This window comes from Microchirus variegatus (genome assembly GCF_963457635.1).
Source record: "Microchirus variegatus genome assembly, chromosome: 11".
NCBI lineage: Eukaryota > Metazoa > Chordata > Actinopteri > Pleuronectiformes > Soleidae > Microchirus > Microchirus variegatus.
The window spans coordinates 20,982,235-20,998,975 of NC_139812.1; the positions used below are offsets into that span (position 1 = coordinate 20,982,235).

Consider the following 16,741-nt stretch of genomic DNA (forward strand, 5'->3'; position numbering starts at 1 on the left):
TCCTATGTTCCCCGTTTTTCCAAAAAGGGTCCTATGTTCCCCACTTTGTATGTGACAGGGGAACATAGGACCCTTTTTTGAAATGGGTAGGGTTAGGGTTAAGTTTAGAGAAAGGGTCCTATGTTCCCCGGTCACATACAAATCGGGGAACATAGGACCCGGGGAACATAGGTACGGTCCCCCCTTTACCAGTTATCTCCGTTAGCTGCATTAGCTCCTTTAGCGCCGTTAGCGAGCCTGCAGTCGAACTGGAGCGGTCTGTTTGTTAAACGAAAAGAGCAGCGCTACAAATAACCAGCGTACCTGTGCACTGCGTACGTGTGCCTCTGTTTTTAAAGTTTAGCGTTACTTTAGAGACTCATTTTAACAATCGGGGAGTCGCGTAAACATGACGTCACGCTCGTCTTTTTCCGGTCAGTCATCATGGAAACGCATCATGCGTTAACGTGCCCAGCACTACTACTGAAGTTTTACATGGATGCTTTAAGAGCTCAATGATGCCGATTTATCGTGAAACGATTCGCTTCCCGTGCGCAGCGTTGGCATCAGGTGTAGCTGAAGGGCTTAATTAGCATTTTGTATTTTTTTTAAAAAGCTTCACAAAGCAGGTTTTAAAGCATATAATAAGGTGATAAGGTTTTTTATCACTTCATAAATGACTACGCCTAAACCAGATTAGCTGGTCAATAAAGCTTTTCGACGGATAATGGGTTACAGCTGCTCGTGCAGAGTAACAACAATAACAGCGAGAGAATTTGACTTTTTTTTGGAGTGTTGGAGTGAAAGTGTTTTGCCAACGCTTGTGGACTTTCCTCCTCCTGCAGAAAATATCTGCTGAATCGATTTGTCTTGACATTTTCTCCGACACCATGAGATTGAATTTTGCTGAATTCATTGTGGGAGTTTATCTGCATGGCGTACACCGACCGGTACTCGGGTCCACTGGAATCTCAGCAGCTGCTCGAAGCTTCAGCTTTTCTACAGCTTTGCACAAAAAAAAAAGAGGCTGCTGCTGCATCTTTGTACGTGCGTTTCTTCAACAACTGAAAGTGCGTGTCTTCAAATGCATGACATTAAATGTAAATACATTCAAGATTGTTTACGCGTCTTCGGTGTTGAATCTGCAGAGAATAAAAATCTCTCGTCAGATTTGAGCCAGTGTTTGTTCGTACCGTATTTGGCTTCATGCACGGATAGAATTCCCCGTGAATCCTGCCTCCCTCTGAGCCCCCGAGGGTCTCTTAACCCCGCGTCACCTCGTATAAACAAGTGGCCACGGCCTACAGGCAGGGAAGGCACTTGACTGCGTGCCTGCGCTAAATGTAAATCACCCGCGGCTTCTCCGCGTCTCCCGCCGCCTCAACGTTTCCTCCGTCCTCCCTCCGACTGACAGCTGGTCCTCATTACCTCACCAGGGGAATCCTCCTGGATCCAAGCTCCTTCACAGGACACCTGAGGCTTTAACAGGACGGTCTCTCCCAAACACATGTTTTATCTATTATGACGCACTCGTGTGCACAAACAAATCCATTCCTTTTGTGTTAGGACCTCACCTAGACTTAGTTGAGTGGTCAATTTGTGTCATGTTACCACTTTACAATAAGAATAATCTTATTTAAGGATTTATTAATAGGTCACTGACGGGTTTATAAATATACAATTAGACACATGCGATCTCACTTTACCAAAGATTCTGTTTGTAGATGTTTGTAGAACTCATTTTACCGACTAATGCAGCCCGTTTTCTTGCATTTCTTATCCAAACAAAGTCAAATTTGCCACTGCACTCACTGGTGCCCATAGTGAAGCTTCTTCCAAGTTGGGCATTTATACGATTAACAGACAGACAAGGACACTATTTTATTTTAAAAATGTAATTAGTTATAGTTACTTCTCCCCAAAGCTAACTGGGCAAGAAAGTGAGTTACAGCATTATAAAAGTAACTAGTAACCCGGGAAAGTAACTATGGTGGGCAAATACTGTATGTCAAAGTACTTAAATTCAACTGTATGTTCAAATATTTATAATTAAACTGAATTTTGAATATGTCTAATGGATGAAATGGACACTTGGATTCTCAACACTGGCGTTCTTGGCCACTAGTTTTGGAGAAACACTTTGCTCCTAGACATAATGTACATTTTTAACTCATACATTCTTGCCTATTCTGGCCTTCGGTATATTATATTCAGAGCAAAATAAAATTCTTGTAGACTAACCATCAAAAAGTATTTACCTTCAGAAACAGAAATCATTTTTCCACCATTTTATCGAAGATGGTCGTTCGTAGGATTCCAAATATCAAAGAATAAGTGATTTATAAAATCTTAAATCTTATTGTGAAGTGGCACCGTGTCTTGTTATTTGAAGATAGATCCTGTTTAGAGAGGTTCATATCTTTGATTTTTTTGCTCACTATATTAAGAAATGACATTTAGATTTTTACTACTTAAGTGCTAAACTGTAAAAACACGGTTGCAGGTGTGCAACAACAAGAAGAACTGCCACTGCGAAGCACACTGGGCTCCTCCGCTCTGCGGGAAAGGCGGCTTTGGTGGGAGCATGGACAGCGGGCCAATGAGACAAGCAGGTACTGAGGAGAAAAAGATGTCGTTTTCTAAGAGTGACGCACAGAAATGCTCAAATAATGAAAATGTCAAATGTCAAAACTGTGCTGCCGACCGCGGCCCGGCTGTAACTGTGTCTCTGCATTATGTCCTGTCCACCATTCTGTGCTGTAGATGTGCGTGTGTGCGTATTAATGTGCGTGTTGTCATATATGGCATCAGCTGATAGCGTGGCCATCACCGTGGCAACCCTGGTCACCCTGCTCAGCCTCCTGGCAGCCACCGCCATCGTCGTTCTGAAGAGGAAGACCCTGCTGCGGCTCCTCTTCGATGATAAGAAGAGCACGCTGGAGAAACTCAGGTGAACTTTATATTTTAATGTTAACTTTATTTTTACAAACACATAAATGATTTGCAGTTGATTTTTCTTTTTTTCGCAAAAGAAGAAAAACTTCCCTAATCATTTTCCCGCAGTGACCGGAGAAGAACTCTGCGAGGGAGAAACAGCCACATTACTGTGTTCATCTGGTCCACTTTGAGTTGATTCATTTTAAATGAACTTCCAAAATAACCAGCGATATTTTTAATCAGCGCACAGAAGGTCATTGTGAAACTTGTCCACTGGAAACTGTACAATTCGGTACATGCGGAAGATAACGTTTTCAATTATAAACAAATGATGAGGTTGTTCTGGTTTATAGTGTTTTTTTTTTCACTCAGCTCTTAATGATATAGTTAAATAATTAGGAAATTACAGACCTGTACGACACAGATTAATGTGCTCTTCCCAAACCTCATTTAAATTCACCTCGTGGTCAAAGTCATAACTCAGAGGTTTGACACATAAATACAGTAAATGTGTTATTGTCCTTGTTTATCTGTTTATGTTGTCATATGTATATGTATTAACTATGTATTTCATAGTATCAGGTGCAACTGTAATCTATTTGCAGTAGCTCTTAAAGGTCCAGTGTGTAAATTCTAGGTGAAATTATTTTAATTTGGCTGAAATTGAAGATAAAAAATTATACTGACCAACATGTTTTTACAGTAGTAAATAGTTATAGTTATATACAGTATACTGTTCATTTTTCATGTGAAAGCAAAAACAACTGTTATAACCCTCAAAAACTCTGCCCTGCCAGCAGGTGGCGCTATACCCTTGAGTCAGATTAAATGTGTGGATGTGTTGTTTTCTGGCCGGGGCTCTCAATGTACGGCAAAGTTACACGGCACTTCCTGTTTTGTGGCAAAATTGGTCTAAATTCATCCCAAATTCCCGATGGTTGCTGTGACCACGCCCCCTTTTCAATCTGCAGGACCTTTTGATAATTTGACGCCTTTTTTTATGTTGGTATGATTAACGCTCTCGGGACGAGTTTGTTCATTTACGTACAAAGGGTGCAAATCGCAAAGATGGATGCCAGATTCAAAATGGCCGACTTCCTGTTGAGTTGACGCCATCGTCCCGATAGACTTTTTTGTTCCTCTCGAGTTGTACCATGTTCCCGCCAAGTTTTGCGAAAATCGGTGCAACTTGATTTCCACTTTGTCCTACTGGGTTTCACCTCCGAGGGTGCGCAACTGAGCCATTTTGTACCACTTGTACATATTTCCTTCATTTTATAACATTTTTGCCCGTTTTTGGCCAGAATTGCGTGCCAATATTTGTCCGTTTTCATCAACGTTTAAAGCCCCACGCACAACTTTTACCTTTGATGGGTTCGCTCATTTACGTAGGGTGCAAATCGCCAAAATGGGCGTCAAAATTCAAACTGTCGACTTCCTGTTGAGTTGAGACCATGGTTAAGGTCAACTTTTTTTGTTCGTCTTAGTCTGTAACATCTTCCCACCAAGTTTCGGGAAAATCAGTGAACTCAATTTTGTTTTCACCTTGGGGAGGCGCTATAGAGCCCTTGAGCAACACACGGGTCCGGGAACTATGCCGATACCGCATTTTCCCCACACCTGACCTCCATGCAAAGTTTTTATGCACGTTAATTCCCTCCAAAATGACCGCAAAGCCACAGATATTATAAGAATCTTAAGGACAACAATATGTTAGCCGTTTACAAAATTAATAAATGTAATTTGTGTAATTTCTTCATGTTGTGTATGCAGATCTGTGGAGGCCACCAGGCCCACCAGCCCCACGAGGACCCAGTCCACGTACAGACCCACGCCTCAGCGTAAACCTCCACCCAAACCCTCTGGATCCAGCAGTTTTAAAGTGAGTCACTCTCTGTTTCTGCACCTGATGGTTCATACGCAGCCACTCTATATCGATATAGTATGACTACATGTGTGTGGGGGCGTTTGTTCTGTCACAAGCCGTTTTGATTCGCTTGTCTTGTGTAATAACATTCCTGCCGCCCAAAGCCTCGCTTTAGCATTGACAAAAGCGAGGATGACGAGACGCCCGGTGATGATTGATTGATTTCCACCTCGCTGTATCTCCCGAAGAGAGAATATTAATTACAGGGCTATTGTTGACAGGAGCCAGAGGAAGTGTAATTGAGAGGTTGCCGCATTGGATGCATTTGAGCTACTTTAATATGTGTTTATGATAAAAGATGATTCTGTTATTTTTAGGGGGGGGGGGGCAGAGTTGATTGATTCAGGCCATAGAAGAAAATATATTTTCTTGTTTGACGAACGATAAGCACAGAGGGGACGATGAAACGTTAATACATTATCTATCACAGATAAGAGTGCAGGAGTCTGTATCGCCCATATCACTCAATGGGTACGTTTAACATCATGTGTGCTTGTTTAAAGTGTTATTGTTTTCATCTGGTGTAAACGAGTAACAGCTGGACGAGGGAGAGAGAAAAAAAAACATGGCTCTGGGTTTTACATTTCACTTTCAAACCGTCATATTTAATAATCTTGTTTTCCAGTTTTATGACCAACTCCAACATCAGCTGTTTCAGATAAAGGAGAGTTTTATAGCACTGGAAAGTGATTCTTTTTTTCTGCTTCTTTAGAGAAAGTTTTTTTGGGGTTTATTGATAAAAGGTTGTTTGTATAATATTTTCCGATGCATTTAATCGATTACTGAACTAGACAAAGCCCTCAAACAGTTTCCCAGAGTGTCTGTGTATAAAACCAAATCCAGATCAATACCTGGATCAACACCAACATCTAATAATCCACAGAAAATGTCATCCGTCCTTCACTTTTTGAGTTATGCTGCTCACAACAGACAAATGTTGCCAAAAACAATGAAAGTTTGTTATTATAATTAAAACCATAAAAACCTCCTTGGAGGATGTAATTTATTGCCTATTGTGACAATTAATTGCTTTGGTTTTTCAATTTTTTTGCTTTGCCACTACTATGTGCCAACATGTTTGTCCTATTTTATGACAAATAAACACAACCAAATAAATGCGTCATTAATGAAAAATAGTCATTAGTTGGGACCCTGTTGATTAGCTGAAGTGCTTTGTCAAACCAAGTCACAACACAACAGTGACGCAACTCTCTAATGACTCACAGCCAGAAGGTTCCCAGTTTGAATCCCAGCTTCATCTGCAGCCGTTTTGTGTCTGCGTGAAGTCTCCGTCTCCCTGTGCTCCCACAGTCCAAACACATGCAGAGTGGGGTTTAATTTGACTTTAGAGTGTTTGTTTTTGAAGGTTTCGCTCTGTGCCCATTGTCAGCTGGATCTGGGTCCAGCTCTTCCTCCTCCTCCTGTGACTCTCTGAAAGAATTAATTAATGAATGAATGCATTAAGAAAGTGGTTCTCAAACTTTTTTACACCAAGTAGCACCTGAGAAAATATTGAGCTCTTGAAGTTACGCCATTATCACCGTCGTTAAAATACAGTGGTGTAAATGGGTCGGCTACAACACTTTTCACAGGAGGCAGATTTATTCTTTCCTCTGAGCAACACTAGAGCATGTGTGTCAAACTCGAGGCCCTGGGGGCCAGATGTGGCCCGCCATGTCATTTCATGTGGCCCGCGAGTGATTAATTGGTCTTAAAAATCGGTGTTAAAATAGGTCTATGCTGCTTTAAAGCTCACCTAGAGTGGTCCTGTTGCACATATATGTTAGTTATGGAGGTCTACTTACATACATTAACTTGTTTTTATGGTCAAAAACCTCCTAGTTGCTGTAAACGAGGCCGATTGAAATCCTCTTTTCTGATGGTGTTTCCCAGCCGCGACTCAACTCTCTCACCCAGAAGACAGAGTCTTGTGATTGGCCAGTACCCGGAAGTGACATATTCAGCACACCCGCTCTCTCAGAAGCACAGCTCCCCCCTCTGGAACGGTGGATGCACTGCTACTCATTATCAAAACATTGTTTTATCAATGTTTAAAAATAGCTTTGTCACGACTCCCCGCCGCAGTCCCTTTTATGACTTTGACCCGGAGTCAGACCCAGAGTCAGAAGACACTGTTGCTCATGAAACACCTCCACAACGGACGTTATTCTTCTTCTGCGGTTCAATGTACGCAACCGGATTTGCCCGGACTAGTGCCCCTGGAGCAGGAGGATCTGCTGTTCCGGAGAACCGGTGTTTACGAAACCGGACTGGGTTTTTTCAGAGATCTCGCTGAGCCCGAGATTACAATAAAACACAGCGTTCTCAGCAGTGGCTGAACTGTTTGTTTTGAACCTTCAGGGCTTCAGAAACAAGGTAATGTCGCAGATACACACTAAAAAACAGCGTTAATTTCAACTTCCGGTCTAGGTCCGCTTTAAGGCGTGCGCTGACCATAAACTACGTTTCCCGCCACTAGATCGCAGTGTATCATTGCATCGTGCGACGAGTGAAATTGAGATTGAGACTGTGGTCGTAGCAGAATGTGTTCACAAAAGCCACAACCAAAAAACGATGCGGCAGTGAAAGCTTGCTTTATTGTGCCTGACCAGACCAGATACAGACTTTTAAAACTGCTAGTTTGTCAAGAAACACCATCACGGACCAGGTTACATCTATAATGCATCATATTTGTAACTTGAGTAAGTAATAAATACAGAAAGTTATTTAGCAATATGTTACAGAGTAGTTACCTTTATTGTACATTATATTTGGTTACATTTAGTTACATTTTTTCTGTATGTTACAGTTACATCTGGCCCTTCGGGGCTTACCATTATGCTGATGTGGCCCTCATTGAAAATGAGTTTGACACCCCTGTTCTAGAGGAACCTCAGTGGTACACGTACCACAGTTTGAGAACCATCTAAGAACCACCTTGATTTGGTCCAAAGTTCTGGACTTGGCGCAGGCCAAACCTGAATGAAACTCCTGAGGATATTTGTACAGCTGGATAATAACAGTTTTATTGTTATCATTAATTCCACTGTTCATCAAAGGCTGACATTTAAACGGCGTTTAAAAAGTCACAGAGGACGTTTTGACGCGTCGCAAGTCGGAAAAAGCCTCGACTGTCAATAATATTAAAATTAATTATGGCTGAATTCCATTTGGCCGCAACAGTTTACTGCCACCGCTTTATTGTCCTGGTGAGACACTTCATCACAGACGTCTTTAATGTCTTTAGTGACACCTGTGTCTGCTGTAACAGATGAGACTCATCCTATTCTTCTTCTCTTTTTTTTTCCTGTTTTCCTGCAGCCATCTCTCCTGAGCACGGAGCCGCTCCTCCCTCAGCACAGCTTCCACTCTCACAGCCTGCGCAGGCTGCCTCTCTACCAGCCGCTGCACATCAGCCAGCCCATGCCGGTGTCTCTGAGCGTGGGTCAGCCCACGCTGCCGCCGCTCCCCGCCCACCACAGGCTCCTGCCTGCGCACGCGTCGCTCTCGCCGCCGCGGGTGCCGCCTTTTCTCAGCCTGCCTCGCCAGCAGCCGTCGTACAGGGTCGACCAGGTTTGTCTGAAAGAAAATTGTTAATGAATCCTTTAATGATCCACCTCATGTGGACTCAAGAATTCATCAAGTCTGAAATGTTTAGAGCTTTTATTTGGTCATAAATAGCCTTGTAGTAGTAGATAAAAACCATGTAGTCATATTAAGATTTTAGCTTGCTTTACTTTTGACTATTTTTTAAACCATTGATTCTTCAACCTGGGGTCCAAGAGGGGGCGCCAGAGATCAGAACTGAGATTATGAGGTTATTAAAATATGCCAGTTGAGGGGGTTAACGTGCACGGAGGTCAGGTCTGGTGAAAATGCGATATTGGCATGGGGCTCGGATTCGTGCGTTGCACCAGGGCTCTTTAGCACCCCCCTAAGGTGAAACGTGGATGGAGCAAGCCAAGATTAAGTTGCACCCAATTTTACAAAACTTGGTGGGAACTTGAAATAGCCCAAGGCAAACAAAAAAGTCAATTGTGACCACAGTCTAAACTCAACAGAATTTGAATTTGGCATCCTTTTTAGCGATGTGCACACTTCGTAAATAGACGAATTCGTCTGGCAAGAAGACAAGAAAATCACAATCACATACTGTGTTGGATAATCAGATGCAAATTAAAACCCATTGTTGTTGGTCCACTTTTGAATTTATTTATTTATTCCCAACCCCCTCTGTGACCTCTGAACTTCTGTTACCTTTATTGTCCGAGCAATTCTAAAGTCAAACTAGGCAACATCTCAAGAGTAAGCTTGGTTTTGATTTATTTATAAACACAGGACAGTTTTTATCCATATAGACAGTGAGAATAGGAACAAAAGCCTACAACTGCTGTTTATTTTTACATATAAACATTTGTCATTATTCACTTTATTCGTTTGGTGTGTGCACATGAACAGGGGTTCAGGTTGAGGGGCCTGATTTGTCTTGGACTACTGGGCCACTGGTCTAAACCATACTTTCTTTCAGTGATTTTCAAAATTTAGATTTTAATTACGACCTTTACTCTGTGCACCGTGTCTCCCCACAAGTTTGGATTTTTCTGGTGTCATGACATTATTTAAAAACAGGTTTTTACTTGCACACATAGACTCAAATACATAAATGAAATCTGGTAACTGGTGAGTGAGACAGAAACCTTTTATGTTCCAGTCACAGTTTTTGATTTCAGTCTTTGCGGTAGATAAAAGTTGCTGATACTCTTTGGGTTCAGAGTCAGCGATCCACAGAGAATAGGATGTATGGATGAACGGATGATGGATGGAGTATCAAAATGAGTGTGCTGAGATGTAAACTTGACCAAAATAGGCCACACTGTACGTTTTCTTCCTTTTGCCTCAAAGTTTCACTCTCGTCGGACTGTTATGAATCATTGGTGATGCGTTTAGGGACACTCTTAACTCTTGTTGACAAAACAATTTCACTGTTCTGGATTTTTTGCCAGTCGTGTCGCATAAATCCACTTGAGCAGATAAAAGTTTGCTGTGTGGTTAAGGGCCCTCGCTGCTCCTCCTCCACCGTTGGCTTTAAAGCTCATTTATGAGCTTTGAAAAACAGCCGCTAACAAAACAATCTCTCCACCCTTGACCTTGACGAGTTTCTGATGTTTTCATTCCACACGGACACAGTGTTATACTGTAAGTCCCTTCTCTCGCCACATGGCGATGATTCAGCTGTATATAAATCGCGGTTAATGAAAGCTATCGAATCGATCATGGTGTAAAAAGTTGCTCAGGCACATCTACGGTCACTCTTTGTCGTCCGATGGCTTGTTCACATAACGGCAAAATTCAATCGGTCTCCCCCCTTTTTGACTTAACTCCTGAGTAAGGCGCTGCTTTCTGCTGAGTCAGCAGCATTGGATTCAGTGGATATAGTAAATCCATCTGTCTGCTCTGGTTGTGGATCCAAAACCTGATCCGTTCCGTTCCTTTATACCGGAGGGGGAGTTGTGCTGTTTCGTTGGCTCTCCCGGGGGTGGGGAGGGTTAGGGGGGAAGAGGAAATTGGCAAATGTCTGTTGCTTTCTAAAAACAAGGAAGGTATTAGCTTTAGGATATGACACTTGGATACAGAGCAGAACGTAAATCCAGATAATTCCTCCCACTGTTTGTTATACAGGTGAGCAGAGGAGGGAGCAGCAGCAGCAGTGTTTTCAGCTGTCTAAACGGGGGCATTTTCATTCTGATCGACTTAAAAAGCAAATACAAAGTGCTTTTTACCCCACTGCATGCACAGATTAATCAATTATTACTTGATGACTAAATTAATCCTTAATTATTTTGAGTTTTTAGCTTCTTAAATGTATTTTCTGGGGGGTTTTGTCCTGATGTCCAGTCCTGAATATTCTGTTGCCTTGTTGCACCTTCAGGATGCTGCAGAAATAGATGATAAATGCTACAGTTGAATTATTAGAGCATTTTTGCATTTTGATAACATTGTTATGCTCCATTGATTTATGCTACAAATTAGCTTACTTTACTTTTCCATATTCAAAACCTGGGTGGAGAATACTGCTAATGCTAATTATGCTATATCTCCATACAGCCACGGTCTTTTTTTGACACACTCGCTCGCTGAGTCTTGCGTCTGCTGTGTCTTTGTCTTTCGCCTCTTTTTAATGTGCTGATAGCTAAACGATGTGCTAAAAAAAATGCAATAAACACAAACCCAACTGTGCAAAATTTACAAGGCCAAAGCCATCAGTCACCAGCGGAAACAAAAAAAAGGTGCCCTTTGTTACACCAGCATGTCGCCCTTGATTGTTACGAGGCTGCGCCAACTAACGACGCACTTTATCTGAAAAGGCCACTGTTTGCTTTATGAATAGTCCTGACGCGCTGACCTGCCAAAACAATGAAACCCGAGCTACCTGCTCATATCTGCTCGCTCGTTTTTTTCCGCTTGTAATGAAACAGATGGAGCAAAACGGAGAGAGGATTCCGTTTGAGAATTAAAAACAGGCCAGCGTGGAACGTGGAGGACATCAATCTTTAAAGGAATCGTGTATTTACAACCTCATTGTCGCACTTGACACAATCCCCCGCTGTCTGTGTCAATGCGTCCAATTATAAAAGATTTCTTCTTCCACTGGTTTGTCTTATGCCTGCGTGCAGACAGCATTTCATTATATGTGGAGGGGGGGTGGAAGGGGGGGGTGGAAGGGGGGGGTTTCAGACAAATAAAGCCTCTCCTGCATTTATTAAAATGAGGCGAGAAAACAAGTGTGGGCGCGCTGTGAGTTTCCACAAACACATCTGCTTATTATTTTGTTCCGATGAAGCAAAAACACATTCCAGACACCTGTAGAGCAGGCGGAGGAAATTAGCAGGCGTCGTCGTCGTCGTCGGGGAACAAAAGTGACCCTGAAATATCTAATATCCACCTTGAAATTCACAACGTACCCGTAGAATAGATATTTAACTCTGCAAAGCTCGAGGTTGGAAATGACCAGCTCGGCGTCTGTGACACGCGCACGACTCCCAACTCTGTAATCCTCTTAACGTCGGGAAGCAGCGGGGATTCGTGGGCAATTGTTGTCGTGTTGTCTCGCTTGGTTCCCCTGTGCGTTTGTGACTGTTCGTGAGCAATTTGTGACAAATAAACACGATAAAATGGAGGAGAAAAAAGACGCCACACTGGCCGACGATAGTGCTGAATATTTATTTCCTTTCATAGAGAGTAAAAAACCTATTTCTATGGAGTGTTGGGAAAGTTTGGCCTAATATAAATACACTTATCTAATCGTTTTTATTGCATAAATATTATATGCATAAATACGAATATTAGTGTGTCATCGGCATAATGATTTTTCTAGGGCGTGGAATCCACTAACTGTTAAATCTAAATATTGAGTTATAATGAATGTTGATCATATGTGTTGTTTTGTTAGCAATTTTGCATGAACAGCAAACAAAATTTTAAAATGATAATATATATTTTTAGATTTATCACGTTTGTCTGTTATTTTTGTCATTTATAGATCCCTTTTGCATCATAAATGCTTTTTGTTGAGCGTTCCAGATGAAAATAAAGACTTTTATTTTGAAATTGGCTGCAATATGATCACGAATAGTTGATTTTTTTACATCACCGACCCCCGTCTGACCAGACTAGAAGTTCACTGGCCTCCAGCTCGTTTGAGTTTGAGGCCAATGTGTTAAATTATGATGGTAGTTTTAGCCGGCATTACATTTCATTCTAAATGGCATTTTAAAAAAGGCCTTAAATTTGATTTGTAGAACTCTGGCAGGAGCCTGATAGAAGGAACAAGGTATTTCCCCAACATCTGATAAACTGGCTTTGGAAAATATCCAAATTCACAGGAGCAACAATAAAAAAAAATTAATTTCTTAAACTGCTGTGCAGTGAAATAAAGCTGTAACCGGGTCAGGTGCACTGCAAAAATGTAGACTGCAGCATTATCATTTCACTGCTGCAGTGTAAAAAAAAAAAAAAAAAAAAAAAAAATGTCATCATTTCAGGAACTTAGACAAATCACTTTGTTTTTGGCCAGACGTCCACACATTTTTCAGCTCCTCTGGCAGGTTGTGAAAGGTGCTTGTAAGCCCAAGGCTCATAGATCTTTCTCAAGCCACAGAGCACAATGCAATCCTTCATGTTGAATTGAGACGTGCGAACACCTCAGTGTGAGGCTTTCCTGCCAAGAGCGGCATTAGAAATGCACATGGCACCTGGAATTATTCTGGGGGGGGGGGGGGTGGTTTGAGAGGGTTGCATCTGGCAGTTCACGTCTTAATTTCCCCTCGCTGTCGAAAAAACCCGTCCCGACACTTTGTGGAGCGAGAGCCTGAAACTAAACCATCCATAACTTACACGTGTAGGATTTTATCAGGGCCGAATATGTGTTTAAAGATCACAGCGGGTGGCTCAGTTTTATGCGGAAGTCTGTGAAATGCTGTTAGTTTCAGTGGGTTATTCACCCAGATTCTTCTAATAGGATCACAGCAGTGACACCCCCACCCCCCCACCCTCCTCCCCCCGCTGGGTTCGTTTTTATTACCCCCAAAAATTCTCAACAAGTGAGAACAGAATCCACGTGGGACCGTGGTGCAGATTTCAGCAGAATCCGAACCTGCTGTGCTGCGAACGGAGCAACAATCTGATGAAAGCATCACAACATTTCAACCTCTGCGGAGCGCCTTGTGTTTATCTGAAGTGCTTCGGGGCTGTTGTATTCAGAGAGTTTTGCTGAAGTCGCATCTTGATAAACCACTTTTTTTTTTTTCTCTCGCTCTCTACATAAAGGAAATATTATTTGGCATGAATGAATTACTGCCTTCATTCTTCTTTTTTTAAGACATTCTAACTGAATGCTCCCAAGAATACAGTGGATACAGTTTTATAGTAGTGATGCTTCAGGAATTGGTTATATACGTCTGTAATGTCTCTGGATGTAATCGAGAAAGTAAACATCGTGGAATTATTGACCAGTAACTGTAAAAATGTGTCCTGACGCATTTGTTTTTAACTTCAAAGTTGTCTGCGTATTAGTCAAGTGACATAAGGTGGAAAAAATGGAGGACCCAAAAGCAATTTTACTCCTTTTTTTTTAAGTCTTTGAAGAAATAAAAGTCCAAAAAAGGTAAAACTCGAACTGAAAGAAAAAACAACATGAGGAGCACAAAAACCAGACCATAAAAAGGAGCAAACACATCAGGGTGAGGGCAAACGATCAACAGGGAGGACAGGACAGGAAGCAAAACTGGACAAGGAAAACAGGAAGAAATACAAAATAAAACAGGACACAAGAAACTGAACAGACAGAACTAAAAACACAAGGTAAAGAAAAACATCCATCCACCCATCATCTAACACTTTATCCTCAGGGGGTGGGGGGGTGCTGTGCCTATCTCAGCTGACATAGGGCGATAGGCGGGGTACACCCTGGACAGTTCGCCAGTCCATCGCAGGGCCACATATAGAGACAAACAACCATTCACTCACACACATTTAGAGTGACCAATTCAACTAATCCCCATATTGCATGGTTTTTGGACTGTGGGAGGAAGCCAGAGAAAACCCACGCACACACGGGGAGAACATGCAAACTCTTTACAGAAAGGCCCTTGTTCCAACTGGGGCTTGAACCCAGGGAACCCAGGTCTCGGTAAAGAAAAAACAGATCAATAAAAAGTCTAACCTGAATAAATGTTCAACAAAAAGTGGATTTTATCAGTTTTATTTTTTTATCACCTCACTTATAGTAGTAAGGGTCTGCTGTGGGGGATTGAGGATTGGACACCCCAGCCTGTGTCCCTTCCAAGTATTTGAACCGACAACCTTCCTTTAAGGCTGTCTGGCCCAAGGAACATAAGTATTAATATTCTTATCCTTGTTAAGTGATATCTGATATTATTTTTATTTTACTTTTGGTGGATTTATTTTTAGTCTATATTCTGCTTCAGTTCATCCATATACTATTGCTCTGTGGTGTGGCCAGTGTGAACGTGGACGTGGGTGCGATGGTAGCAGATGATTATCACCGCCTCGCCTCGTTCACTGTAGATCGGTAACTCACGGTGGCACCACGTTCAGATAACCCTGTGCACTCTCTCAGACGCTGCCACAGACACCGGGGGAGATGGTGCTGGTGATACTGGTGGGGGGGGGGGGTTAACTTATATGAGCTGTGGGAACACAAAGGAGTTGCTGATAACACAACAGTGCCCTCTAGTGAAACGTGGCTGCTCGTGTCTCCCGGTAGCGTCTGCTCAGCTAATCCATATTTAAAGAGAGGTTGGAGCCGTTCAAAAGTTTGGGCTCACCTATACAATTTTTTTGTGTTTTCCTTTAAAAGTGTTTGCTAACGCCATTAGCAAACACTGGAAATGGGCCTCTATACACCTATGTATTCCATTAAAAACCAGATGTTTGCAGCTGGAATAGTCATTTACCATATTAATAATGTCTAGATTATATCTCTGATTCATTTAATTTCATATTAATTGAAAAAAAAAAATTTGATTTTCCTTCAAAAATTAGGACATTTCTAAGTGGCCCCAAACTTTTGAACAGTAGTGTAGGGTTTTCCAAGTTAAAGTGAGCTAACTAACTGGTTGGATTGTACTGACTCTTGAGTCTGTTTCCTGTTCTCCGTACAGGACTTTGACAAGCCCAGTCCACCCCAGAAGCCTCTGCCTGCAGACCCACTTGGGAGGATCTCTCGGCCGGGTCACGGCACCGCAGCAGCAGGGAGGGTTCACATCCCGCTCCCCGTCCCCATCCCCACTGTGCCCAGGCTTCCACCCAAAATCCCTTTACCCAGCAGGTCAGTGCAAACAGGAAACATCAGCTTAACATTAGTGAGTCCTGGTGTCTGAGATGATTGTTGTGGTCGTGATCTTAAAGGAGACATATTATGCAAAATCAACTTTTTTTGACTATGAGTAGGCAAAGTGTTTTGTGGTCCGCCTACAGGAGATAAAACACGCAATGTTGACTTCCGCACTCATTGCTACGTCACAATCACACATTCCTGGAATTGTCTTGTGGAGTTCGGCGTTGTCCCTAAAAAACACGAGAGTGCAGACGAGGGCAACAGTATCCGGAAGAGCAGATGTCGGCAAAGTGTTCTATTCTTGGCTGCACAGTGCAGCACAGAGTTCTACACAAACTTCCAGCCTCAGAGGATTTACATGTTATATATGACGGCAATGTGCCGGCTAGAGTCGGCAAATGATGGCTAACCCGAATACTAACTGCTGTTAGCTGCCGGAGCCTCAGTGACGCTGACGTAGTTTCCTGTATCTCATTTGCATTTAAAGAGACGGGCACTCAAAACAGAGCGTTCTGAACAGGGCTGTTTTGGCAGAGTGATTGAACTGCTATGGTGCTTAATCCTTAAGGTGTTTTGACCAAAGCATGTCACAGACATGTTCATAAGGACACCAGGGAACTAGGTTACCTTGGAGAAATAGGGTATAATATGTCTACTTTAAGTTATTGTCCGATCAAATACTCATTATGTCTCATGCTCCTGAATCTGAACGTTACCTTTAAGACCTAATTTTGCACTTGACTTAGAACTTAAAGGTGCATTATGTAATACATTTAAAGCAACTGGCCATAAAATCCTCCTAATATGTCACAGAGACTCAGGAATAATGTTCATATGACAAACTGAACTCACCAACAACAACAGTACAGCCAAAATATTTGCATTAAAAAAAATATTTTGCAGTCTGCAAATCATGTTTATGTTTTGAAATCAAACTGCCAAACAACCACGGGTTGCCAGTTACGTCGGAAAACAAAACCTAAAAGCATTTACTACTAAAAGTATTTTGAACTTGAACGTAGTAACCATTCTTGGCCACA

General features: G+C 42.2%; 1 protein-coding gene across 1 annotated transcript in view; it reads left to right on the forward strand.

Moving 5' to 3' along the window:
* The window catches only part of adam12b (ADAM metallopeptidase domain 12b), a gene marked incomplete at both ends in the record, with an annotated part of 95,745 nt that overhangs the window by 78,883 nt on the left and 121 nt on the right, over positions 1–16,741 (forward strand). The window contains 5 exons of the mRNA XM_083897423.1: positions 2,483–2,591; positions 2,743–2,929; positions 4,690–4,798; positions 8,165–8,416; positions 15,526–15,692. Of these exons, the coding sequence (XP_083753549.1) occupies positions 2,483–2,591; positions 2,743–2,929; positions 4,690–4,798; positions 8,165–8,416; positions 15,526–15,692 (824 nt within the window). The remainder of the gene's footprint in view (positions 1–2,482; positions 2,592–2,742; positions 2,930–4,689; positions 4,799–8,164; positions 8,417–15,525; positions 15,693–16,741) is intronic.